The sequence below is a fragment of the Trachinotus anak genome, unplaced genomic scaffold (assembly GCF_046630095.1).
Source record: "Trachinotus anak isolate AG129_WGS33_773 ecotype Australia unplaced genomic scaffold, CSIRO_AGI_Tana_v1 ptg000018l, whole genome shotgun sequence".
Lineage (NCBI taxonomy): Eukaryota > Metazoa > Chordata > Actinopteri > Carangiformes > Carangidae > Trachinotus > Trachinotus anak.
Window position 1 is genome coordinate 11,583,854 of NW_027273869.1, and position 26,121 is coordinate 11,609,974.

A 26,121-nucleotide genomic window follows, 5' to 3' on the forward strand; every position below is an offset into this window, starting at 1 on the left:
TTTCTTATGATGCCAATCATCTAGTCCTGGCCCAGTGTGGCCCGTCATGTCACTTTTTGATATCAAGTCACTGTGGTGTTAAGTCCTGAGGAAGTTATGCTGTTCAGAGAACATATAAGAACCTCTTGTATTGTCACTGTTACAGTGGCTGAAGCTCTTGGCATGACTGGTAAGTAAACAGCTGTCAATGCTAATGTTAGCTATGTAACAATGGCAAACCTTACAAATAGCTGCTTTGAAATAACTAAATTTGTTTACAGATGATCTCATTCTATTTGAGGAAAGTTCAGGTCTTTAGGTCTTGTGCGGAAAAATAACCAAACCAAAATGAACATCAAAAGGAAGAGATAAATGCAGATTGAGGGCATATGTACAGTAGAGAATTGAAATAGTTTACAGTATTGTATTGTCTGATACATACATCTCTGTACTTTTGCTTTATTTTCTGTCATGTCAGCCAAGATGGAGTCACCAGTGCTGCTTTAAAACTCATGTAAAATGATAAATGAGCAGGTTGGTCTGTGACTGTGATAGGGCAAGCAAAAAGAGACATTCTTCATATGAGTGTGAAATATTAAGAATCAAAACAATAATTCATGCTTTTTGCTTTTTGTTGTGTTTTATCTGTTGATTTTGTTCACTGGTGAGAGCAGTTAGATGAGGCTGAGGGAAGTGACTGTTATCCAGACATCTCTCACTAGATGGCCCCATTAGCTAACAAAAATGTGTAAAAAAGAAGGCTATACCGCAGTAGGGCTGTCTCTGTCAAATCAAAGCGCCGTATTTGTAAAGAAGAAGAAGAAGAAAGAATTGAGAGAAAAGTATTTTTTACACTTTTTTATTTCAGTGCTTAGACAAATATTTCGAGATAAACAAAGCTTGTACCATTTAATTAGTGGAGAAAAGTGTAGGCTATGAAGTAATTTTTTTCCATAAAATAAGCTAAAATTAAAATGTGAGACATGTACAACAGCTCTGTTAAACACTTGATATTGTTTAGTTACACATCAAAGGTAAAAAATTAAGGCAAAAGGTCAGCTGCATGTGTCTTTACATGTTATGAACTATTGCAAATGTGTGTGTGGTTGTTCAGTCTAAAGGTATAATTGTAAGCAGTATGTGTGTGTGTGTGTGTGTGTGTGTGTGTGTGTGTGGATCAGTGAATGCGCATCATAAGCCACGGAAAATATCCAGTGCGCTGCATGCCGAAGGTACTGATGAAGAAGTTGAGGACTGTGGTGATGAAGACTATGATGGTCGTGACGTTGTTCAGGTAGTCCAGACGCTTCTGGAGAGTAGAGTTATTCAGGTCCCGGCGTCCTGTGACAAACACACACACAAATACATGCACGCACACACACACACACACACACACACACACACACACATACACAAATACATAGTAGAGAAACCAGGATGACAAGGATGCACCACATTTTAATTCCGCTGACAAAATTTTAAAGGACAACTTACTCCTCTCCTCACACACTCACACACACACACACACACACACACACACACACTTAGAAAGGAAATCCACTTCTTGTCCATACTAGTGTTACTTTGCATTCATTATTTTCACTTCAGCTGACCAGTCACAGTCACCAAACCTTGGCAAAAACCACAATAAGCAAAGCACAGGCTTCTGTTAAATCACTACATTTATTCAGCTTTCTGAAGGACAATATGGACGTATGTCTCTTATTTGTTTCTGTCTGAGATTGAATCTTAAAAAAAAACATTTTTGGTGAAACAAGTTTTGAGAATAAATTATATAACACATTAATGTTTACATCAGATTTTCTCAATTTTTCCATAATTGACCAACAAACACGATAGGAACACATGTCAGTCTTGAAATATACACAATGGAGCACATGCACTGTTTTAGAAATGAAAATTCAAGCATATTATTGCAGCAAATTAGATAACACATATTTAAATAGATGTCCAGTTGGTTAAAGTGAAGATATTTTAGTTGGATTATAGACTTTTCAACACTTTTCAAAGCCTGAATAATAAGATGATGGGAACATGCATGAATTGTGTCTCTCAGCTTTGTACAAATTACAAGTGCACCAACATTTTCAACTGAATTTAACATTGAATCAACAAGTGTTCAGATGAAATGCCTGTGCAGAAGAGTGTGTGGGTGTGTGTAAATGTGTTGTTGTGATATGTGAGCACATATGGGTTTTGTGTGAGCGTGTGTCAGAAGTGGAGTCGAGCCAGCAGCCAGCGGAAGAAGCCAGTCCTCTTGGATCCGAAGAAGCTGATGAAGAAGTTAATCACCGTGGTGACGAAGATGACGCCTGTGGCCAGGTTGTTCAGGTAGTCGAGTCGTTTCTGATTGGACACCACGTTCAGGTCCCTGCGGGCTGTGACACATACATACATACATACACACACACACAAACACACATATTTCAAACAATTCAAACACACCGACCCACACACACCAACCCACACACACACACACACACACACACACACATGCAGTTGGTACATGCATACTCACATGCACAAACACACATTTAAAACACTCACAATTACCCCATTCAAACAAACATAAAATAATGCACCCATACAAGCAGCAAATTCACACACAGCTCAGACACAGGCCCTCCAGCCTCTGTCCAGTTTATGTGTTTTTTTTGACCAGACATATGGTCACAAAGTCGTTGGTTAATTTGTATTAAATAAATTTCACATGAGAAATCGAATCTCCTGCCTCAACCAGTAGAATTGAATACTGCTCTTGGATTCACAGACCATAGATACACTGAGAGGATCCTGTAGACTCCGGAGAGATGGCAAAGGTGTTTTCTGACTGAACAAGTTTTAGTTGCTGCACATATACAGTCAACTTTAGACACAGGTGAATGCCGACAAATGCAAATTGGCTCTGGGCAGTGCAAAGGTGAAGTGGGAAAAAGTGGGAGAAAAGTTGAGGGTTTTCATATGGGAAATATGTTTATTAGCTTTGCTTTTAAGAGTTACACAGGAAGTCAAAGGCCAGTTAGCTTAATGTAGCACAAAAATTGGACACTCACGTTCATCTCTGTAAATTAGTGAGTTGTTGGTAGGTAGCTTTTGTTAGTTTCTAGGTTCTACCTGTTTCCAGTCTTTGTGCTAAGCTAAGCTAACCAGCTTCATATTTATCGTACAGACTTTATTGGGTATCAATCATGCACATTTATGCTGAGTTTGTGTTTATGAATGCACGTACAGTGTGTGAATGTGTCTGCTTAGTGTGTTTCATAGAATGAAACGCTGAAACAGCCATCGCAGCAAGCAGCTGCGCTGTGTGCCAAAGGCGGCTTTGATGATGTTGATGATGAGGGTGAGGAAGATGATGCCGGTGATCAGATTGTTCAGGAAGTTTAAACACCGCTGAAAAGATGGGAGGAGGGTCAGCTCAAAACGAGCTACACAGACACACACACACACACACGTATACATATACATACACAGTGATAATGCATACATACATTACACACAGACAACAAGAACACATGCACACACAGACACACACACGCACACACACACACACACACACACACCTAGTTGGTCCTTGGCCCAGTCCATTCATACTGAATGAAATCAAACAAAGGTATCAGAGTACAGTAATACTGTAGCAGATTAGTACTGTGAGTAGAACAATAAGTCACACCGCTCTATTTGAGTGTGTGTGTGTGTGTGTGTGTGTGTGTGTGTGTGTGTGTGTGTCCTGTGAGTCAGAATCTTTCCCTGCTTTCCAAAAATATCTACATAATAAAATCACTCCCTACATCAGAGAGAGTCAGAAATGCATCCTGGGAAACAGGCCGGTGCGCTCCATCCCAAAGACAGAGATGAAGATGTTGGTTATGAAGATGAGGAAGACGAGGACGGTTGCGATGTTGTTCATGCTGTCCAGACGCTTCTGATTGGCCTCATCATTGACGTCTCGCCGGGCTGCAACACACACGTACACACACATACCAAAAATATCGACAAAACAATAACAAGATACTACACAAAAAATGGAGCCGTCATCGTTTCGTAGTTGTTGTTTTGTTTTTCTTTTTGTATTGCACTGAAAATATATTTGTTGCCTGTTTTTTCGACTGATGGTGTTTTCAGAACAAATAACCTTGCCAGTGAATTAGTGTGTTAATATGATTGGTTAAAAATGTGGAGGGTGGATTTCTATAGCAGAGGCTAAGTTTGTAATGCTCACCGATGATGATGATCAGGACTCCAGCCACTATCTGAAGAGCCAGGGAGAAGGAAATGAGCGTCAGAACAGCAACGTAGTACCTGAGGATGCAGAAGAGAAATTGCACTCAGGAAATATTGTTTGAGGTAACAGTAAATGTGGTTATTCAAGAGCCAAATGGCTTTTAAAAACAAATTAAATTCACTTAAAAAAAAATCATCAAATATCTTCATTACATAGAAAACAGCCACTGTGAATAGTCATTCATTTTCATTTTCTCCTTTTTAAAAAAACTATTTTTGCTGTAGAACTTGCAAACAGTGAAAATGTTCTTTAGATAGTAAATGTCTCTCTTTCTCTCTCTCTCACACACACACTGCACCTGTATCCAGCTCCCTGTTCGATGACCGTCTTCATGTGTGTGATGTTAGCCAGGAACAGAGCGATGTCCAACATGCCCTCAGCTGCTGTCTTCTTGGTGGCGTACAGGTTCATGTTCAGATTAGAGGCTGAACCTCCCTGAGAAAGAGAAAGAGATCGATAACGCACATATTTTAAGCTTTTACCCTCCGCGCTAAAGACAAGTGGGACTCACCAAAAATACTGAAGAATACTGAATGCATAGTCTCCTTGTGCCTCTCTTCTGTACTACTGTATCACCTCTGTATTTAGAGCTGCAGTCATGTCTTTTTAAGTCACCAATTAATTATCTTATGTTAGTCATTTATGCAGTGAGCGTTGATGATAAATAACATTTTCACAGACTGTAACCACATCAATACACAAAGACTGCTGTACAAACTTCCTGTTAAAGGCAATAAAATAAAAGCACCCCCAAAGGTGAAATCATCCACATCTACAGCCGATATTGGACTTAATGGAATAAGCAAACAGCAAAAAGCACATTCAACCAGTCACGTGTAGAGGCAAACCAAACTTTAAAGTCAGTTATCAAGATAATGAAATCATGTTTTGGGGAAATTAAATGATTGCAGCCTTGGCCTTGTTGTTTGTACAGGCCCATCCACCTAAAGCTGGTTTCTCGTCACACCAAATTTAGTCTGTGCTATATTCGGGTTGAGCAAATGAGATAAGTGTTTCTCCAATTTTGTCTCTTTGCAAATAGAAAATTCACAGTTTTTCCCGTGGGTCATTTATCACCAGTGCTCAAACTGCAGCTCATTTGGAAGTAGTTGTTTTCGGAGTAATAAAGATTTGCAATTTGTTGCACGTGAGGGATTTCAGATATTGAATGTGTGTGTATGAGTGTGTTTTGAAATATTCCTATTTCCCCAGAACAATCATTTGATAGAGAAGAGGGAAATAACAGGTGAATAGCAAAGGCAGAAATGACTGTTTTTTTTCCAATATTTGCAATTGCGTGTGTGCGTGCAGAGAGGAGGAAACACTAAACATCATTACATAAAGCTGTACAACTCTTAACAGCTGTCAGGAACCAAAATATAAAGATGTAATTATTGTCCTGCTCTAGTGCATGGACTGCACATGCACATATTGGATTTATTAACACTGAGCCATGGATTAAAGTTTTCTGTCCACAAATGGATCATTTTACTCCAGGCTGTGTCAGCGTAGTTTGAATCGGTGCAGTCTGTTTTTCTTTAGGCTCCACAGAGACAGAGATTTTTGGAGCGACAAATAAAGTTAAAGACAAATTAAGTCTTTAACTGTATATTTGTGCACCAAAACAGCCTAAACCGTGCTCTGTGTCAGATCTGCCACAATGCATAAATGTGAGCATGGTTATTGTGATGGTGATGGATAGTATTACCTTTTACCACAGTACTTGCAATCACCATATTTCCAGTCGTGCCATGACGCTTTTCTGTCACTTTGGAAAAAAGTTTTTTAAAAAAATCAAGAAGTAACATTTTTGTCAGGCCTTGATCACTTCTTAAAAGCCTGATAGCGCAGAAACATCACCATTTGCACCCTGATGCCTTTGGCGACCTCCAGTGGAGGTACCAGATTCTGCACAAGAAATGTAGACTGCACCACTTTTCACTGCATTTGTGTCATTTACAGAATCTACAAATAAAACCGAAGCCATCAGAATAGTGTGGAATATGTTCTAATAATTGAATTTTTGTCCAAGGCCCCGCTCCCCCTGCGTCTTTCTGATGGAGACTGTCCTAAGAAGAACAACAGCATCAGTCAAGTGTCCCCAGCTGTCTACAGAGTGGTGACAAATCCCTCTAGTGGATACAGTAATTATGACGGGAGTAAAGAAGGAAGCAAGGAAATGTTGTTGGTTTGCTGTGGAAAAACAAGCAGGATGTGAACTTTTCTCTCGTGCTCTCTTCTCTTGCTACTTACATAACAACTTCTGACACCTTTCATGTGCACAATCGAGTACAGCACTGTGAACACATGAGGAGCAATGATTCATCCCATCTTACCCCAAGTCTGTGATGGCAGGGGGCTTTTTAGTCAAGTCAAGTCAAGTCAAGGTGCTTCGTACAACTGGTACCTTCGACACATATCGAACCCTTTACAGCCAACACCGTACTATGTTTTCAGTTGCTATCCGTGTGCCCCAGTGCTTCACTTGGACAGGTCACACATGCACATTGTGACACTGTGGTGGATGTTGACACAGCGTTCTTGCTGGCTGAGATCATATGCCTTGGTTTCTTCCTTGTGGTCTGCCAACGCTAACTCCTTCCATTTCCTATGAGGTTCACCGGCGGCGATAACCAATGGCACTACAAAAACCTCTGCACGGCTCGGCCAGTGTGTTTACATCCACTTCCCTCCGGCCTGTGAGCACTGGCGCGCCTCCTTCTGCGTGGAGACAGCGAGTTGGCAGGTGCAGTTTGGAAACAAATAGCTTTTACTGACAGTGTTCATAAGAGGTCTGTGGCTTATCATAACTGAGCCATGATTTCTGGAATAAGATGTTGACGCTGACATTCTCAAATCTAGATTTTGGACTTGACACAAACCAAAACCAAAGTAAACTGATCCTGTTTTTTTTTTTTTTTTTTTTTTTTTGGTATCTTTGAATAACCTGCACCTTGTATTTTATCCAAATGCTTACCAATCACAGGGTGTAATTTGAAATTTAAGTAATCATTTTTCTGTGACAACACTCTACTGATGCCAGTACACATGTGACATAATTGTGTGCTGGAAAACTTGATTCCGTCCCTGGTACAGCGTATGTAAGAGTACAGTTTGATCCTGACTGGGTTAATCTCCAAGAAAGTATGAAGCAATTCCTAGAACTGCAAGACTGTCAAAACACTATGAACACATGTACCATGGGCTCTTGTTTTTTCTGAGTATGTGCAAGAAACAGAGAGAGAGAGAGAGCTGGGTAGGAAAAAGAGAGAAAGAGGGTGAAAAGACAGAGAAAGACAGAGCGGGATTGAAGAAAAAAAAAGACAGTGTCAGATATAGAGACACAGGGAGAGAGTGAGAGAAAAAGTATGTATATACACTGGCCCATTTCCATCTTTTCTCCTTTGGGGACCCATGTGGTCACACTTTATCAACATCAGCCTTGGGCATGCCGCCAAAACACACACGCACAGACACACACACCTACACACACACCACAACCAAAACACTGGAATGGCCTACATTCAATTTTACGGCCCATGTGTGTTCACTTAGTGTAATGTCTCTCTAAATGTACTGACTGTGCTTTCATTGCGCTTAATCTGATCTTATTTTGATGTATCCACATATGTTGATAACTATTCTTTTACCCTTTGTTTCACCGGGCAGGTAGGGGAACCATAGATCCTTATTTACAGCAGCCGTCTGGTGCAGTGGTTGCAGGAGGTCAGCAGGGTTACACACATTTACCCTCAGAAGCTGTGAATTACAACCAGGTGGCCACAGGACAGCTCCATCATGAACGTCCAAGACTGACGACTTGGCTCAACAGTACCTCGACATTTACGTTTGCAGAATGAGGAAATGGTTCCTGCTCATTTTCTTCCCTTGTCTGCAAGGAGGCATCAATAAAAAGTGCTTGTTTCTAATCATTCACAAACTGACTTCCCTGGTGAGGATTACTGAAGTAACAACAGCATATTAGTGTCTTATTTTTCAAATATAGGATATTGGTCTCCAACATATTGCAAGTTTGTTTCTGTGGACTGATACTTGGCAGCAGTCTATAAAACTGCCATGAAAAATTTATTTTCATTCCTTATTTCTAAAAAAAAAAGGATCTAGCTTTTAGGTATTGTTATATCTCTTCACTCAAATGCAGTAATGTATGCCATGGTGTTCCTGGAAGGTGAAAAAATACCTGGTCAAAGATAGCCACGTAGAAAGAAAGAGGAATTGGGGATGAAACAGTAGCATGCAGGTATCATTGCCAATACACAGCACCTGCAAAGCATTTATGGACATGGTTATGCATCATGGGTTTGGTGGGAATAATGAACATTATGTGACCTGCAAAGATATTCATCATCCACATATCATGCACCAGCTCAAAAATCATTTATCATGTCCGACTCTCTGCTGAAAAACATGATAAAAGAGTGCATATCACTTTGTAGTTCTCACAGTTAACACAGACTACATTATGGAATCAGATTAAGCTTTTACCCTACTACCGTGTTGTTAAATGCTTAAAGCTCATACACTTCTCACTAGTCTATGGCAGTTTAATATGTGTGCTGTATTTAACATGCACAAATCTACACATTGGTTTTGCAGTTTAACTTGCCTGAGAGTGATTAAGGCACGAGACGAAAAGTCAAGTAAAATGGAAAATTAAGGCCTCTGCAACATTTCATGGCAATGCATTTAATAGCTGTGGAGATATTTCACCAATAGCCAAAAAGGTCGACGTCACAGACGGATCAGGATACAACATCGGGGGGGCATGAATATCTGTGCAAAATTGAATGACCGTCCTTCCAATAACTGATGAGCTAGTTAGATCTGGACCAAAGTGGTGGACCAGCTAACAGGCTGACATTTCCATCGCTGGGCCCATGCGGCTATAGCTTGGCTGAAAACCAATTAGACTCAATTGGCTTCTCTCAGCATGTTAATGAACCCACTCACTCTTTTAATCATACCCTTGATCTGGTTCTGACTTATGGGATTGACATTGAATACCTAACAGTTTCTCCCAGAAACCCTCTTTTATCTGACCATTCTCTGTTAACATTTGAGTTTTCAGTCATGGACTACACAGCATCTGGGGAAAAAATCTATTACAGCAGGCGTCTGTCTGACAATACCAATTTAAAGAAAGGATCCCATCAGTACTTAGCCCACTGCCATGTATCAATGCAGTAGGGAACAGCTCTCTTAACTTCACAGCCACACAGGTTGATGATTTTGTTGATAGTACTGTAGCCTCACTGCGTGCAACTCTAGATACTGTGGCCCCTCTGAGGAAGAAGGTAGTGAGTCAGAGAAGGCTAGCTCCATGGTACAACTCAGAAACACGAGCTTTAAAGCAAAATTCAAGGAAGCTAGAAAGAAGGTGGCGTTCTACTAACCTGGATGAATCTTTAAAGGCTTGGAAAGACAGCCTGTTGGCGTATAAAAAAAGCCTCCGTAAAGCCAGAACATCCTATTATTCATCATTGATAGAAGAAAACAAGAACAATCCCAGGTTTCTGTTCAGCACTGTAGCCAGGCTGACAGACAGCCACAGCTCTGTTGACCCATCTATACCTTTAGCCCTCAGCTGTAATGACTTCATGAGCTTCTTTACAGATAAAATTGTCTCTGTTAGAGAAAAAATTCACCATCTCCTCCCCACAGCTGGTTCAGATGTATTGTCCAGTTCAGCAGCCTCAGAGTCAACTGTAACTGGCTTATATTTTGACTGTTTCTCTCCTGTACATCTCCCTGAGCTCACTTCAACAGTTTATTTATCTAAACCATCATCCTGTCTTCTTGACCCCATTCCAACAAGGTTGTTCAAAGAGGTTTTTCCTTTACTTGACACCTCTATATTAAGTCTGATTAACTTATCTTTATCAACTGGTTATGTACCGCAGGCTTTTAAAGTTGCAGTAATTAAACCTCTACTTAAAAAGCCTACTCTTGATCCTGACGTTTTAGCCAATTATAGACCTATATCCAACCTCCCCTTTATCTCCAAAATCCTTGAGAGGGTCGTTGCAAGCCAGTTATGTGATTACTTGCACAGGAATGGTTTGTTTGAAGACTTTCAGTCAGGTTTTAGAGTCCATCATAGCACAGAAACAGCTCTGGTTAAGGTTACCAATGATCTCCTCATAGCCTCAGACAATGGACTTGTCTCTATACTTGTCCTACTAGATCTTAGTGCCGCATTTGACACCATCGATCATAAGATTTTATTACAGAGACTAGAGCATATGGTCGGCATTAAAGGAACCACACTAAGCTGGTTTAAGTCATATCTGTCAGATAGACTCCAGTTTGTTCATGTTAACAATGACTCCTCTATCATCACAGAAGTCAGTCATGGAGTTCCACAAGGTTCTGTGCTAGGACCAATGCTCTTCAGTCTATATATGCTTCCTCTGGGAAACATTATTAGGAGGCACCAGATGAATTTCCATTGTTACGCAGATGACACCCAGCTGTACTTATCCATGAAGCCAGGTGAGACTAACCAGGTAGCCAAGCTTCAGGTGTGTCTTAAGGACATAAAAATCTGGATGACCAGTAATTTCTTACTCTTAAATTCAGACAAAACTGAAGTTATTGTAATTGGCCCAAAACACCTCAGAGATACACTATGTGATAATATACTGACTCTGGATGACATCACCTTGGCCTCCAGTGCTACAGTCAGAAACCTTGGTGTCATTTTTGACCAGGACTTGTCCTTTACTTCACATATAAAGCAAGTCTCTAGGACAGCCTTCTTCCACCTGCGCAATATTGCTAAAATCAGACCCATTCTATGTCTAAAGGATGCTGAAAAACTAGTTCATGCATTTGTTACCTCAAGACTGGACTACTGTAACTCTTTATTGTCAGGATGTCCCAAAAATTCAGTAAAAAGCCTCCAATTGATCCAGAATGCGGCAGCACGAGTACTGACAGGAACGAGGAAACGAGATCACGTCTCTCCTGTGTTAGCCTCTCTGCATTGGCTCCCTGTAAAATCCAGAATCGAATTTAAAATCCTCCTCCTCACCTACAAAGCCATTAATGGTCAGGCACCATCGTACCTTGGAGAGCTTATAGTTCCCTATTTTCCCAATAGGACACTTCGCTCTCTAAATGCAGGTCAACTTGTGGTTCCCAGAGTTAGTAAGAGTAGAATGGGGGGCAGAGCCTTCAGCTATCAGGCTCCTCTCCTGTGGAACCAGCTCCCAGTGTGGGTTCGGGAGGCAGACACCCTCTCTACCTTTAAGATCAGGCTTAAAACTGTCTTGTTTAGTAAAGCTTATAGTTAGGGCTGGCTCGGGTATGTCCTGACCCATCCCTTAGCTATGCTGCTATAGAGCTAAACTGCTGGGGGATTCCCATGATTCACTGGGCGCTCTCTCCCTATTTCTGTCTCTCTCCCCCGCTCTCTCTCAATGACTTCATGCCATTAACTTTGTTTTTTTTTTTTCTCTCCCGTAGTTTTGTGCTTCTCCTCTCTCTCCCTCTCTCTGTCCTCATTCTGCAGGTATCTCTGCCTCGGGAGCAGCAGGATCCAGATCCACCACTACTCATCTTTACTATTACTATTACCTGTCTTTATTATTAATAACGCCATTACCGACACAGCTGTTCCTGGTCTCTCTCTCTTCTCTCCCCTCTCCTCCCCCTCCCCCTCTTTCTATCTTCCCCTAAACCCAACCGGTCGAGGCTGACGGCCCCCCACCCTGAGCCCGGTTCTGTTGGAGGTTTCTTCCTGTTAAAAGGGAGTTTTTCCTCCCCCCTGTCGCCAAGCGCTTGCTCGTTGTGGGAACTGTTGGGTTTTTCTCTGTAACAAAGTAAGGTCTTGACCTTACCCTGTAAAGTGCCTTGAGATAATGTATATTATGATTTGGCGCTATACAAATAAAATTGAATTGAATTGAATTGAATTGAAAACACAGCAACAACGTCCTGCAAGTCAGGCCGACGGTATGAAATATCAATACAGCTTCCTACACAGGACTGAGCTGAGTAAGTAAAATGCTTTTCTTTACACAGAGGGTATCTTTTTTCCTACTGGTTTTTTGTGGATGTATGGTATTTATATAGTAAGCTCTCCCCAGAAATCCAGAGGCCTTGTAAAACTCCCATTCCTGAAATTCACTGATCCACAGCTGTGGGCACAAGGCCACATCACATAATGTACACACACACACACACACACACACACACACACACACACACATACACACACACACAAAAGACTGACTTGATGTATACCTGTTTAGACACATACAAGGCACATTTGTGCCAACAATATACACAAGAATATGCTTCCAAAACTGCATGTTTACACTTCTGACTACACACACACACACACACAAACACACACACACATACACACACACACGCACACACTAGACCACACTGGAGGCCCCCCTCGATCTCACAGGAAGTGCTCCTCCCCTGGTCTCCTATTGGTCCCTATAATAACCAATGGGAAAAGCAACCCAACTAGGAGTGGAGCGCTGGTTTTCTTACAGTATCTTATTTAAACTGTCTGTCTCTCCATCGCTCTGTCTGTCTCTCTCAGGTCTTGCATATTTGGCTGTTTTTTTTTTTTCTTCTCCATTTTTCCACGGCTCCCTCTGCCTGAAGGCATCATCTTTCTGTTTGGTTTTTATGTGTCTTCCATAGAGTGTGAGGGAGTAGGGAGAAAGTAGAAAAGCAGATGAAGAGAAACAGATAGTGACACAAAGAGGAATCAGCATGAATGGAGGAGGAGAGGCAGAGACAAAGAGATGAATTGTTTTTTCTCTCGCTGGCTTTCTAGCATCAGAACAGTGTCTGCAGTTACGACTTACTTGAATGATTTTGGCTGTAAACATTTCTCAGTTTTTGCCTCAAACTAAGAGGAAACTTTTTAAATGAAGCTTCTCTTTTCAGTAACTAAGATTTGTTTTAAATGATGATGATGTCCATGCTCAATCTTGCTGAGTAAATATAAAAAAACCACCTGCTTAAAGTTATAATCCTTAAAATTTCATTATATCAAACCCAACTTTTTACTATTTATGTAAACTTTTCAGAAATGATCATTCAACTTATTTGTATCCTATAATTGCTTCTACATACAATGCACAAGAGATACAGAGGAAATAATGCATGTTATGCTCTAGATGTGATGTGTAGACAAAGGTTGGTGCATGTGTGTATGTCGTGTACTTTTACTTAAGTATAATAGGAATATTTCTGCCGCTGAAAGTCGCACAATAGCACAAACTAACTGACTGATCAAGGCAGTGGTAGACCAGCAGCTCCAGAGTAATGTGAGGTAAAATTACTGTTTTTTTTCAATAGAGTCTGGTGGCTTTAAACAGAGTGATAAAACAGCTGTTTCTGGCTATACAGACAGGTTCTTACTCTTTAACAAAAACGTCTATCTCTGCAGGAATCCTATACGTAGCACTGTCAGACACATATGATAAAAATCTGAACCTGAATGATGCAAAAACAAGCCCATGTAGTGGACGTACGTTAAGGCAGATAAATGCACCATTTGATTACACTGTAGCAACTGTTTAGTGGTTGTGGGTGTACCGCACTTGCTCAGTAGTGCACTCTGCAAAGATTTTTGTCTCAACCAATCATTTACAATCATTGGTTCAAAAATTGCAGTTAGCGTTTAAATACACACCTGCTGTTACCACCAGCAACCACAGGTGTCGCCAAGTAAACCAGAACTGAAAACTCAAGGACTGTCATTTTAAAGTTGCGCTAATTAGTATTATACAGGAACAACGAGTCAGTTGAACATGTTTGATACGCAGGGTGCGGCTTGCAGTGACAAACCCACATTTGTGTTAAAGTTTCTAACACTTCCAAGGAGCATTTTAGTGTCTTTCAGCTGATTGTTTTTGTTTCATTGATAACAGCTTTCATTTTAATCTGAGTCACTAGTAGTAGTAGTAGAGCCAGCTGTAGCAGGGAGCTGCCCTACTCTCAAACCCCTCTACACCTCTAATGTTGCTGTGCGTCTGCTGGATGAGAAAATAAAAATAAAAAAAATTCAAAATGTAAGTTTTCAGGCCGAACAGTGACATTTTTTTCCACTTTCCAAGCTGAAAACATCGTAGGATTCAGTAAACCACTGAGCGCCTTCAGACATCGCCTCTTGACATTTTCTGTTTGTTTGTGTTGGGGGACACATTCAGCATGTGAAATGCTGCGTTTCAGGTTATTTGTTTGTCTGTACATGTGTGTGTTGATGATGGCTGGGGTCGGTGGGCATGTCAGTGAATAGACTTATTATGTTTAGAAATAAACAAACAGAGCACAAAATTCAGAACGTGCACACAGACACACACACACACACACACACACACACACTGAGTTAGAGCCATTAGACTTATTAGGTGAACTTTGACATGGAAAAACAGGGAAGAGGCTGTTATCTGCACATACACACACACACACACACACACACACACACACACAATTTCTGTCCCCCTCCCTCACTCACACATATGCAGTAACTTCTTAACTTAAGAGCAAGTGACCCTTGACCTTTGCCCCATGGCCAACTATCATCCCACTGACTGGTCTGTAATTAGTAAAGCTGGCATGAGAAAACAACTTGTAAAAGGTGTGTGTGTTAGTGTGCGTGTTGTTTTTATGTTTTAAAACCAATGGGGATGATGCAGGCCTTTACAATATGGTGGGAAATATACGTCCTTAGTCACAGGGCTAATGGGTAAATAAGCAAAATCATGAAACTTTTACTTTATTTCAACTCTCACCAACAAACCTGTTCCCCACTGTGTCCTTTATGCCACGCCTGAGTGAGGCCACATGTCATTTTAACACACCGGATACATCCTCTCCATCCTTTTTATGCTTTTTCTCCTCTCTTCCTCTCCATTTACAGACACATAAATCATGGCTTTCTTCTTGAGTCCACTTACTACAGTTTGCTTTAACAGACAGATAGAAAAATACTGGAAATTCATACATTCAAACTTAACTAGCGGGAATTTAGGTGCATTACAAAATATAATGATTACAATACTTTCAACACTGGGTTTGTTTTTAATCACATAGTTTAGGCTTAGTTAAAATACTCCATTGCCAAAATAATCCTAACAGGATGCTCTAATAAAATCCAGATAGTATATTTGAATAAATGCATTCATGTCATATTGGTACTGCAGTTTCAACTAGTCGTGCATGATAAAATCATTTAGTATCTGCATCCAATTGATTGTGATTCTCATCTTTAAGTCCTTCACGTTGTTTTCAACTATTTTCTACCCACTGTTTCTGTTGTTCTCCTGCTTATTTGCTGATCCTCCCAACCTCTCTGCCTCTGTGTGATGATCAAAGTGTCCTCCTCCTGTTGTCCTCCTGAGGACAAGCTGTTACACAGCAGGATGGACGCTGCGCTAATTGCTGGGCAGGATGTACATAGAGATCTATTTGTGTGTGTACACTGTGCGACCCACGTTTTAGACCTTGAGGTTACAGGCTAGGGAATGTAGTACGTCAATGAGGGTCCCCACAAGTACAAAAGTATAAATGTTTGTGTGTTTTTAATGTGTTGAAGCATGTTTGGGTCAAATGTATGACTATAACAAACAATGGGAAAAATCAGGGGACTAGTTTTTTGACTAATACAAAAAAAAAACCCTGCACACAGAAACACACGGTAGCCTCCAGAACAGTGTTTGTTAATGTAAACATTGGTGGAAAGTAACTAACCTTAATGCAGTTATCAGCATAGTGATAATAATCCTACAATCAAGTATGCAATAATTTAAGTCTGACAATGGCCATTCTGCTGCATACACTTTGTACATTTTGCTGGTGATATGTCTCTAATTTTGTACTAATTTTAAATGCAGGCTTTTACTTGTAATGGAGTATGTTTGCATCATTGTGCTGCTACTTTGAGTTGCTTGGTCTAGATAACGAAACCCACATGACTTCATTCTGAGACAGTGTGTACGTATTAGTGAACACATTACCACTGTAAAATTAACACTGTAAAAATTAGAAACTGAATATATATTATGTAAAGCAATTTAAAAAATTGTGATTTGTGTGTCTGTGTGTGTGTGTGTGTGTGTGTGTGTGTGTGTGTGTGCGAAGAGATAAAATACTGGGAAAATCAACAACCCACACAGCCTTGGTGACCTTTGACTTCTGATCTCTCAACCCCAATGGTGAGACAGTCGCCCACACACAGTCCCATACACAATCCCACACACAGACCCACACACAGTGCCCCGTGACACTCACAAGCACAGAAATTAGTGAGAAAACTTTGAACTCTCATTGAACATGACAGATACATATGCAGTATGTAAAGGTAAAGGTACACACAGCATGTGTGTGTGCAGTAGGAGACAAACACAAGAACACAGCACTATAATCTAACTGCTACATTTGACCACAGGAGTGTGTGTGTGTGTGTGTGTGTGTGTGTGTGTGTGTATTTGGACTTCCATCTGCCATGTGGGAGTAGAAAGAGAGGAAGAGTGGCAGTGATCTAATATCAGTTGACTCTCTGCATTCCTCACTATAATCACATGGTGTAACAGAGTTTCCCATATCAATGACTCGGCCAGCTGGCCGCTCCAGCCATGCAGGGGCACCCTACGGAAACCTTACAAAGGGTCTCATTTTCAACTGACAGGAGTTTACAAATACACTATTGAAAAGGTTTTGTTGCTCTGTTGCCACACTGATGCTCAAACAAAAGAAAAATTATGACTTTTGTTTTATCGCAGACAGGAAATTCCCTCTTCTCAAGTATGTAAAGGATAATTTTGGTTTGTTATAGCCTCAGGAAACAGCTGGATGGATACACAGAGTATGACATCTTCAACATTACCACCACTATATGTAGTGGTAGTGTATATACATATAAATATATACATAGCATTAATGCAGGATGAATGTGGCATAGATGCATGAAGCAGGTATCAACAATGGCTAGAGGTCTACAGGTGCAGGTCATTAGTTCAGTGTGTGTGTGTGTGTGTAAGTGTGAAGAAGAGTCCATAAACACCTGGTTACCCTCTGACGTCAGACATACTAAAAGAGTCTGTTGCATAAGTGGTTGACGTACATTGCATACTGTTACAGAACCATCGGGAATGCTAAATACCCTTGAAGAAATGTGTGCCAGATGTGTGTGTGTGTCCAAATCTCTTTGTTGCCAGGTGTGCCTGTGTGTAGGTGTGTGAAGGTGTGTGTGTGTGTGTGTGTGTGTCATGTGCCAGTGGTGTGTGCACCCTCAATGTGTTCTTAAACACCCTACATGCTCTCATGGCAACATTGCAAACACACACATAAACAGAAATGATTCTAAACAGCTTCCTCTGAGGAGGCAACTCCAGTTAAGTTTGCCGACGACAAGCAGGAATGATAAGTATGTACAGCCAGAGTTTCCTCACTGCTGCGTAGCGAATTTAGATCTTTTGAACATACAGCTCAGTCCGACTAGTGTCAAGGAGAGAGATTATAATGACACAAGATTTACACTAATTGCTTCAATGCATAACTTTGCACTGCAGCTTTTCTTCATGCTTTGAATATCATAGCTTTGTGCAAACGGAATATTTTCGCCAACAAACACACGTGTGCAGTAATGCATGCATGCACGTTACAGTACTGCACTTTACACACACACAACTAAGAGTCTGCATGCATGAAGCAGCATCTGCTTCATGCATGCATCAAAGGTCATTTATTTAGTATCTCACTCAGTCACATTCTGCATTTCCTTATCTTTACAGTATTGCTCACACAGGTCTTTCTAATTGAATTAGGCATGAAAACAGTTTGTGAAAGAAGCATATTTTGACAAATTTACAACCGAAATGCAATAAGTGTTTATAAAGATGGTCTGTCCTGATAATATGTAAAATTTGAATATACTGCAAATTCTTTGGTAATATTTCCAAGTTCTGATTGTCTCTTTCCTGCACAGTGACAATATTGATCTTCTTACATAATCACAGTGATGCAGGCAAGAAGCATGCACACACACGTACGTGCACGCACACGCACACACACACACACACACACACACACACACACACAAACACCCACATATACGCACACACACACTGTGCTGCAATTACTAGAGGAAATACACATGCACTTTAAACAATGGCATGTAAAAAGACCCTGTCCCCTCAAGCATGATTTGTGGAGCTGTAAAAATATACATCATTGTTGAGTGTTTGCTCGAAGTTTTTATTAGAGGGAGGGCATGTTTGGAGAGTGGACGGACTGATGTCAAAGAGCCTTTGTGAGGAAGACGATGGCAGCAATAGCTGGAATTCCTTGTTTAACCTGTCATTGAATGGACATGTGAACTCTGTGAACAAGTTTTTCGAAATTCTTTTACCTCAAAACTCGTCCCAATCATTTCTCATTCACCAATGGGACCTGATAATAATGTCACAATGTTTTCATCAAGCTGGTAAACTGCCTGCCACCATCTTTCAGGAGGTCACAGGTCAACAGTGAGGTGCTCAAGATAGATGTTTGCTCCTCCGGGAGCTGGTTTCAGACTTTCCATTTGAAGGAATGTTGCCTCCGAACACTGAGCCACCTCACTGCTGCAGCACATGGGTCATTTCAGTGTGAAATGCTCCATGAAACAATGTTTAGACCTTGAGATAGTTTAACATTCTGTTGAAAAAAAGAATGCTTTGAATATTTTTCAGCGTACAGTTCTTGTGAAACTTAAGTTTACCAGTAGTCTCATCAGTAATGCTGCAGTGCTGCATTCTGCTACATACTTTAATGACCAGTGACTGATAATATCATGAAAATGTACGTGACTGGAAGGTTAAAGGTGCAGCAGAATCAGATTCTTGTTGTTGTGCAACTGAACAGTAAAAGGAAACGTAACATTCAGTGCATCCCAGAGAAGATGTGTGATGTTGGATTGTAACAGCGTAACCTGACACACCACATCTCACTACTCGATAGGTTTATTTTATCATCCAAATTTCAACAAATGCATGCCTCAGTACAATTTATATCTCTCACTTTAGAACCAGCAACAGGTCCTCAAACTTTCAACAGGCTATTCTGGAAAATACTGTCATAATGTCATAGGGAAGGACAGACATATAAGAAATATAAAGAAACATAAAATGTACTCATAGATTGATTTATGTTCTGTATTTCTTTGATGTGATTGGAGAATCAGCCTTGGAGCAGGTAATGGTCATTTATAGATAATTTGTGGTAAATAATTAGCTTACCATTCTCCGTCTCCACCCTCCTTGCAACTATTTCCATTTCAAGCTGAAAAAATACATGTGGCACTTGTCTCAAAACACCAACAGCTGGAAATGTGAATGCCCGTGACTTGCCGTGGCATGAGAGGAAAGCACTGTTTTATCCTACAGTTAACACATTCAATCACATCCAGCTCCAGATACTGAATAACTATTAGGGAAAGCAACAATCCTCCAAAATCCACCGTGTGTTTGCATAAGCGTTTGTGCAGTCTGTGTGTGTGTGTTCGTGTCCATACTGTGAGAATGGGAACAAAAATCATTAAGGCATTAAAAACAGCAACAAACTCGTTATATAGCTCATATGAGTCACCAAAGCCTTATAGTAGAGTCACGAGCACTGCGGTTACACACAACCAGCCCTGACAGCGTTTGTGGTTTGGTGTAATTATAATTCACTGAGCTGAAATGTCAGTTTGCCACAATATGATCTTAACGTACAGTCATGCTGGAGTGTCTGTATCCAAAACAAACAATACAAGAGGAGTGTGGGAGTGGCACACCGCTGCAGGAAGTGTGTGTGTGTGTGCGTGTGTGTGTGTGTTGTGAGTGTACATGTTGCATACTGTAGGGCTGTACAGTACATGTTGCTGTGTTTTGGTGTCTTAGAGGCTGAGGTGTGGTGCGAGCAGGTGGACACGTGACACGGATTTTCTTTGTCGTGTCATTCTCTCTTTCTCCAGATAAGCCGTAGCTGTTTGGAGTTTAAACCTCCCTCAGGCGTACAAGCTCTCAGGCCTCGGCCATGTGTGACACTGCAGGACATTCCTCCCAGCGACTTCCTGGCTTTTATGGCTCGGCCTTCATCACCATCCACAACACACACTTCCTTCCTCTGTGTTCTCTGTGTGTATGTGGGCATTCCCGCTTCCCGAGTTCCACGAATGCTGCTGTTTTGTGTTGAAACTGCATCCCAAATGAGAGCCACTTAAAGAGGAAGAGACAGATATAGACACTGAGACACTGGAGGGAACACAGAGCACAGCACAGAGTCTGCCTCAGATTGAAAACACGAATAGAAAAAAAAAAAAAAGCGCAAAGTATTACTCTGCCCTAGAAACAAAACACTGAGCGCAGCAAAATTTCAACTGTGTCTGTTAACAGATGAATTCTAATGAAGAATTCTGGGATCCTTTATTTATTATTAAAACACTGGCTTTTGCAGAAATTTTGGGCATTTCTGTGCACTATAACAAAAAGCTTTAAAGGTTCTAAATATAACGTTTAACATTCAGAAAACCCTTGTTATTAATGACAGCAGCCATTAAGTGAATTGTAGTCAGCATCCTGTTGCTGGCGCTTGCTCGCACTGCATAGGTAGGCGCGAGTGGACTCCCTGGGCATCGACCAACGCGGTGACACGCTGGTCAGACAAGGAGAGAAATTCAGCGCTGCAGGGTGCTTAGATGGCGCCAATCGAAGGATTACCAGGAGATGACAGAGCAGTCTACACTTCCACTGCCGCCAGACCATGTGGAGTTTTGAACGGGATTGACTGGGACAGAGACACCTGTGGCGACATAAAGCTGAGTACAGGGAAGGAACCTCTCCTGGCTGTGCCATGATGCCCTACACCCTGTGAATGACAGGCACACAGAGAGGGCCGGCAAAGAGACAGAAAGAGATCAGTCCACGAGATCATATTGTTATCTTAGAATTCTGAGATAATGATCTTTTCAGAAAAACAGAGAGTTTTTTTTCTCAAGTGAATGTACAAGGTAAATAGCTACTGTATGGAAACAAAGTTTTATAACTTCAGTTCAGGTTCAAAGATCACACCTCAAACTAATCTTAATCTGATACCCTGTTCACCATCTCTCTTATCCCACTGTCCTGGCTCACCATTCATCCTTTCACCCCGTCAGTTAACCAATTTGCATACATATGTGGTATCGTTTTTGTTAGTAAATAGATATGTAAAGTAACCAACCCAGCTTCTCTGCTGTGAGTTCCGTCTCCATCCCTGCCAACATTTTATTTACTCAAGATGTGACAGGTGGAAATCTACTGAGGCCAGAGGTTCTATAAATGTAACACAAAACCACTGCACACAGCATTCAACAACAACTGGATGCCTGCTCAACCAGTCAGACACGACCAACCATGCAACAAGGTCACGGCCTCTTTCTCTCTGCGTATACATACACCTGAACCTGTACTTCATCTTGTTGTTTTCCGTACATCTCAGTAGCATAAAACACAAATTAACAGGTGTGTGTGTGTGTGTGTGTGTGTATGTGTTTGTAAAAAAACAACAAGTGGTAGTCAACAAGTCAACATGCAGAGTGTGCTTGACACACACAAGTGATTTATGACAAGATGTAGGTAGATAAGTCAAAGATAAACATAGGAACGTGACTGGAGTGGTGTGTGTGTGTGTGTGAGAGAGAGAGCGAGAGAGAGAGAGAGAGAGAGAGAGAGAGAGGAAGGGATTGTGCAATCCTTTTCAGTATGTCATGTACATATACATGTAGTGAGCATGAGTAAACATTTACATATGTACACACACACACGCACACGCACACACACACACACACACACACACACACACACACACATACACACACACACACACTCAGCCACATGCACAGGCAAGTAAGTTCTTATAATACATAAAGTAAAACATAAAGTAGCTCCTGCTGTTCAGTTGTACACGCGCACACACACACACACACACACAGACAGGGATGTTGATTTAGTATAGCAATACAGGTCATGATGATATTCCTCAGTGTGTATGGCTGGTGTGGTGATACCAGAGCCCAGTCTGAGTAAACTCTTCCTCTACAGATTTTGTACAACTGTACGTGTAAGCCCAAAGAAAGAGAGGAAAACAGGACAAACCACAATCTAGCTCCCTGGTTACCACAGGGTTTATATCACTGTTGCAATGTGGAAATGATCAGGATGGATCTAAGGCCTCGCTGATCAAAGCTGCTTCAGATAACCACAACAGCTGTGACGTACTATCAGTGCCGCAAATGAAAGAGTTTAATCATCATGACTGAAGTTTTCCACTGAGATGAACCTCTCAACATTTACTGCCACGTCTGCTTGTTGCCTCACATCCATACATAAAGGCATGTCCTCAGCGGAAATCAACTGACTTCAACCTCCTCTCAGTTTTAATTAATATGTTTACTACCGGAGCATCAACAGATCAATAACCATCAGTAAAAAAAGATGTGGTTACATACGGTATGTCCAAAATTACAGGTTGCTCTTGTTAGGATGCCAGTGTTGATAAAGCAGTATGTCCATCCAGTTCAGACATTATACTCTGAAATCCACTGCAAACCACAAGTCAAAGTCTTTAATGGTCACTGAAGATGAATTTTAAAAACTGCCCACCCAAGGTGCAAGGTGAAGCAGCTAAGCTTTGCAAACCAACGCTGTGTAAGATGTGTGTTTGTTTTATGCACATTCACTATGAAGAACAGATGGTAACTTATTATTTAAGTGCTCCCTGATCTTTTGTTTAGTGCCACCAGGTCAATTATTGGTCCCCTTCACCAACACTTTGGTGTGTATGTGGTGTATGGTATGTGTGTGTGTGTGTGTGTGTGTGTATGTGTGTATGTGTGGCTCTCAAAATAAGTAAAGGACCATTTGTCTAAGAGGAGTTATGGCTGTTTATTTTCACTGAAGAGGTCAAAGGGTAAATGAATATTCCTGAACAAGCACGCACACACACACACACACACACACACACACACACACACTGCTGCAGGTTTATTATTTAGGTTTTGCAGGTTTATTTTTTATTTAGGTCCTTAGAGACTCCTACGTATGATTTATGTTTGCAAGCAGGATGGTGTAACCTGTGAGAAAAATGCTGGGAAACATTTTACGTTTCCGATCACGAGAGGAAGTTTTAAAACACGACAAATGGCTACATATTTGTAAAAGTGGTACACATTGTTGCAAGCAGCTTCATAGCCAGCATTGTTTTGAATGCAATCCAATTTGCAATCACACCAGAAGCTGATAGTTTCCCTTGTCTCACCGCCCTTTAAAAACAAAAGCTGGATGACACTGTGGTAAAACAATTAAACAGTTTTCCAAGTCACGGTAGAAAAAACTGCAAAGTGTGGGCGCAAATATGCAGCAATTTTCACATTAACTGAGCGCTAATGGAAATAGAGCGTACTCCCTGCAGACCTGGGGGCTTGATGGTTTTACACAGAGGACAATTAATAACAGAGTGCCATTGTTTCATGTTAGGCGTGATCTCATTGTGTTGAAACCAACAATAGTCCCATGAGCACCACGGGCACCAGGGGACATCAGGGACGGAGACTGGATGAGGTAAGACAGAGCCTCACCCACCTCCCACACCCCTTCTTTCCCACAATCGCTCCAGCCCTGCATCCCACTTTTTTTTTTTTCCTTGAAACACACTTAAAATCACACATGACCTCACATAGCCACTTCATTCTGTTGCAGTAACTAAAACACAGTGATTGTCTGCTTGTACACAAAGCTTGAAATGGTACCATTACGTCTAAACTCAAAGATTTGTGTAAAACTGAAACATACATGTAACATAAATCATTTTATGGCACACACAAGAATGTTGTATATATGCCTGTACATTTTAGAAAATGTTATTTAGAGATTTTATTAATGGCCTGACCTGGATAAAAACAAAAACTAAACAAGCTTCCATGAAAACTGTTGCTTATTTCATATTCTTAACACATTAGGTACTGTATGTGAACAAGCATCATAAAAAGTATCACAACAGTTCCATATATGTACATAGATGCTGGATAGATCATCCAATCAGAGAACCACAAATAATAACTTTGTGATGTTTAGTGATTTTTTTTTTTTTAAGGAAAAATGGCCTTTTTGACCTAATTACCTGGATGATTCCTCAAGATGTTTCATCCATACATTGACCTCACTTTTGGTCCTCTTACAGAATAACCTACCTTGAATCTTTGAACCGCTGTGATGTCTTCATTAAATACGAAATAAACCAATCACTTCAACTACTGACATATAAGTCTATCTTTTAAGTTGCTTTGGCTAAAAACAGATGTGTAAAACTTGTTCACACATCCAGCATCATTTGCGAACAAGTTCATACCCACTTGATAAATCTAGCTCCAATATTCACTCTTTTTTCAATCGGCCGATTCCTGAGGGAAACATCTGGCTCTTTAGTTGCAAAATACTCCACTACCTTCATCAGCCAGTTGCTAACTGTGTCTGTCTGCTGATAGGTACTGTGCAGGTAGTGCACAGTGCGGTTTTTGAGATTTTTTTGTGTGTTCGGAATGAAGTTGATGAGAGCTGTGAGAGTCGACCAACACAGTAAAGATATGGGCTGGAAAACATGTCTTGATTTGCTGATTGATTTGTTTTGTATCTTTTAGATTATTTAGCGTCTGTTGTGTTGTCTCCTTTAACTATTTATTAATATTGATTAGAGCAGCTATAAAGTTCTATTTTATGTTGTTTACCTTGACACATTACTGAAGCCAGAATCGTGCCAATTAAACCGATCACACTCTTCATCATCACCTCATTGGGAATATTGTATTGTATTGTATCGCCTCTGCACGCTCAGCAGGCAGGCAGGCACACACACAATGACCCACATCCACACACACACTTTGCTGGCAGCCATACAAGCCACATATTTACATATTCACAAACATATACTGTACATATGTCAACTGGACAGTTTATGCATACACACGCTGGTAAACCAACATACAAGATTGACCGGAAACGTCCAGGTCTGGGTTCTGTCCCAAACACACACGCTTAGTCTTATCCGATGACCTAACACTTGTGATGGAGGGGAGGGAAAACAGTGATAGAGAGAGGTCTGTATTTACATTTAGATCACCGCTCCCTATCACACACTCATACACACCTCCATACATGCCAAGTTACCCCCCTCCCCCACCCCCACCCGTCTCTTTCTGTGTTTTCTATCACGTCTTGATGCCTCTCTTGGAGGAGCAGGCGTCGTCCGAGAGAAAGATGAGAGGATCAATCTGCCTCTAAAGCATTGTGTGCGTTTATGACTTTGTGCTCGTTCATGTCCATTTTTACGTCCGTGTGCTTTTCCACACTCGTGTGCCCCCATGTGTGTGGCTGTGTCTCCACAAGGATTTGGCTACTGTCCAAGCACAGCACACAGCACTTCTACGGGTTACAGTTTTAAATGAAGTGTGCAGCACCTCAAACCACTGCAGTCAAATGAAGCTGATTTATATGTGCGGCTGATAAGCAACACACAGTTCTCTGAAAATAAATCAATCCTGATGAATTCTAAGAAAACAATTAAACAGCAACATGCTTTCTTTATGAGGAGGGTGTGTGCACAGAGCTACATGGAAACTGTGAAAAGCCTTAAAAGATCCAAATTCAGTGAACTTGGATTTATAAGTCTGGTGTGCATTTGTGATTTATGTGCATCTGAATGTGTGTGTGTGTGTGTGTGTGTGTGTGTGTGTGTGTGTGTGTGTGTGTGTGTGTGTGTGTGTGCATGTGGTTGTGTTGTAGTGT

The 26,121-nt window shown here is 41.0% G+C and overlaps 1 protein-coding gene across 7 annotated transcripts in view; it reads right to left on the reverse strand.

Moving 5' to 3' along the window:
- Window positions 1–822: 822 nt before the first annotated feature.
- The window catches only part of LOC139635473 (ninjurin-2-like), a 33,814-nt gene continuing 8,515 nt past the window's right edge, over window positions 823–26,121 (reverse strand). The window contains exons 2-5 of one of the 7 annotated variants that reach the window (XM_071502847.1): window positions 4,584–4,720; window positions 4,223–4,302; window positions 3,792–3,957; window positions 1,194–1,320 (exon numbers count right to left, since the gene is read on the reverse strand). In XM_071502847.1, the coding sequence (XP_071358948.1) occupies window positions 3,803–3,957; window positions 4,223–4,302; window positions 4,584–4,720 (372 nt within the window). In that variant the 3' untranslated portion in view covers window positions 1,194–1,320; window positions 3,792–3,802. The other 6 variants (XM_071502842.1, XM_071502845.1, XM_071502846.1 and 3 more) reach the window with 6 other exon arrangements.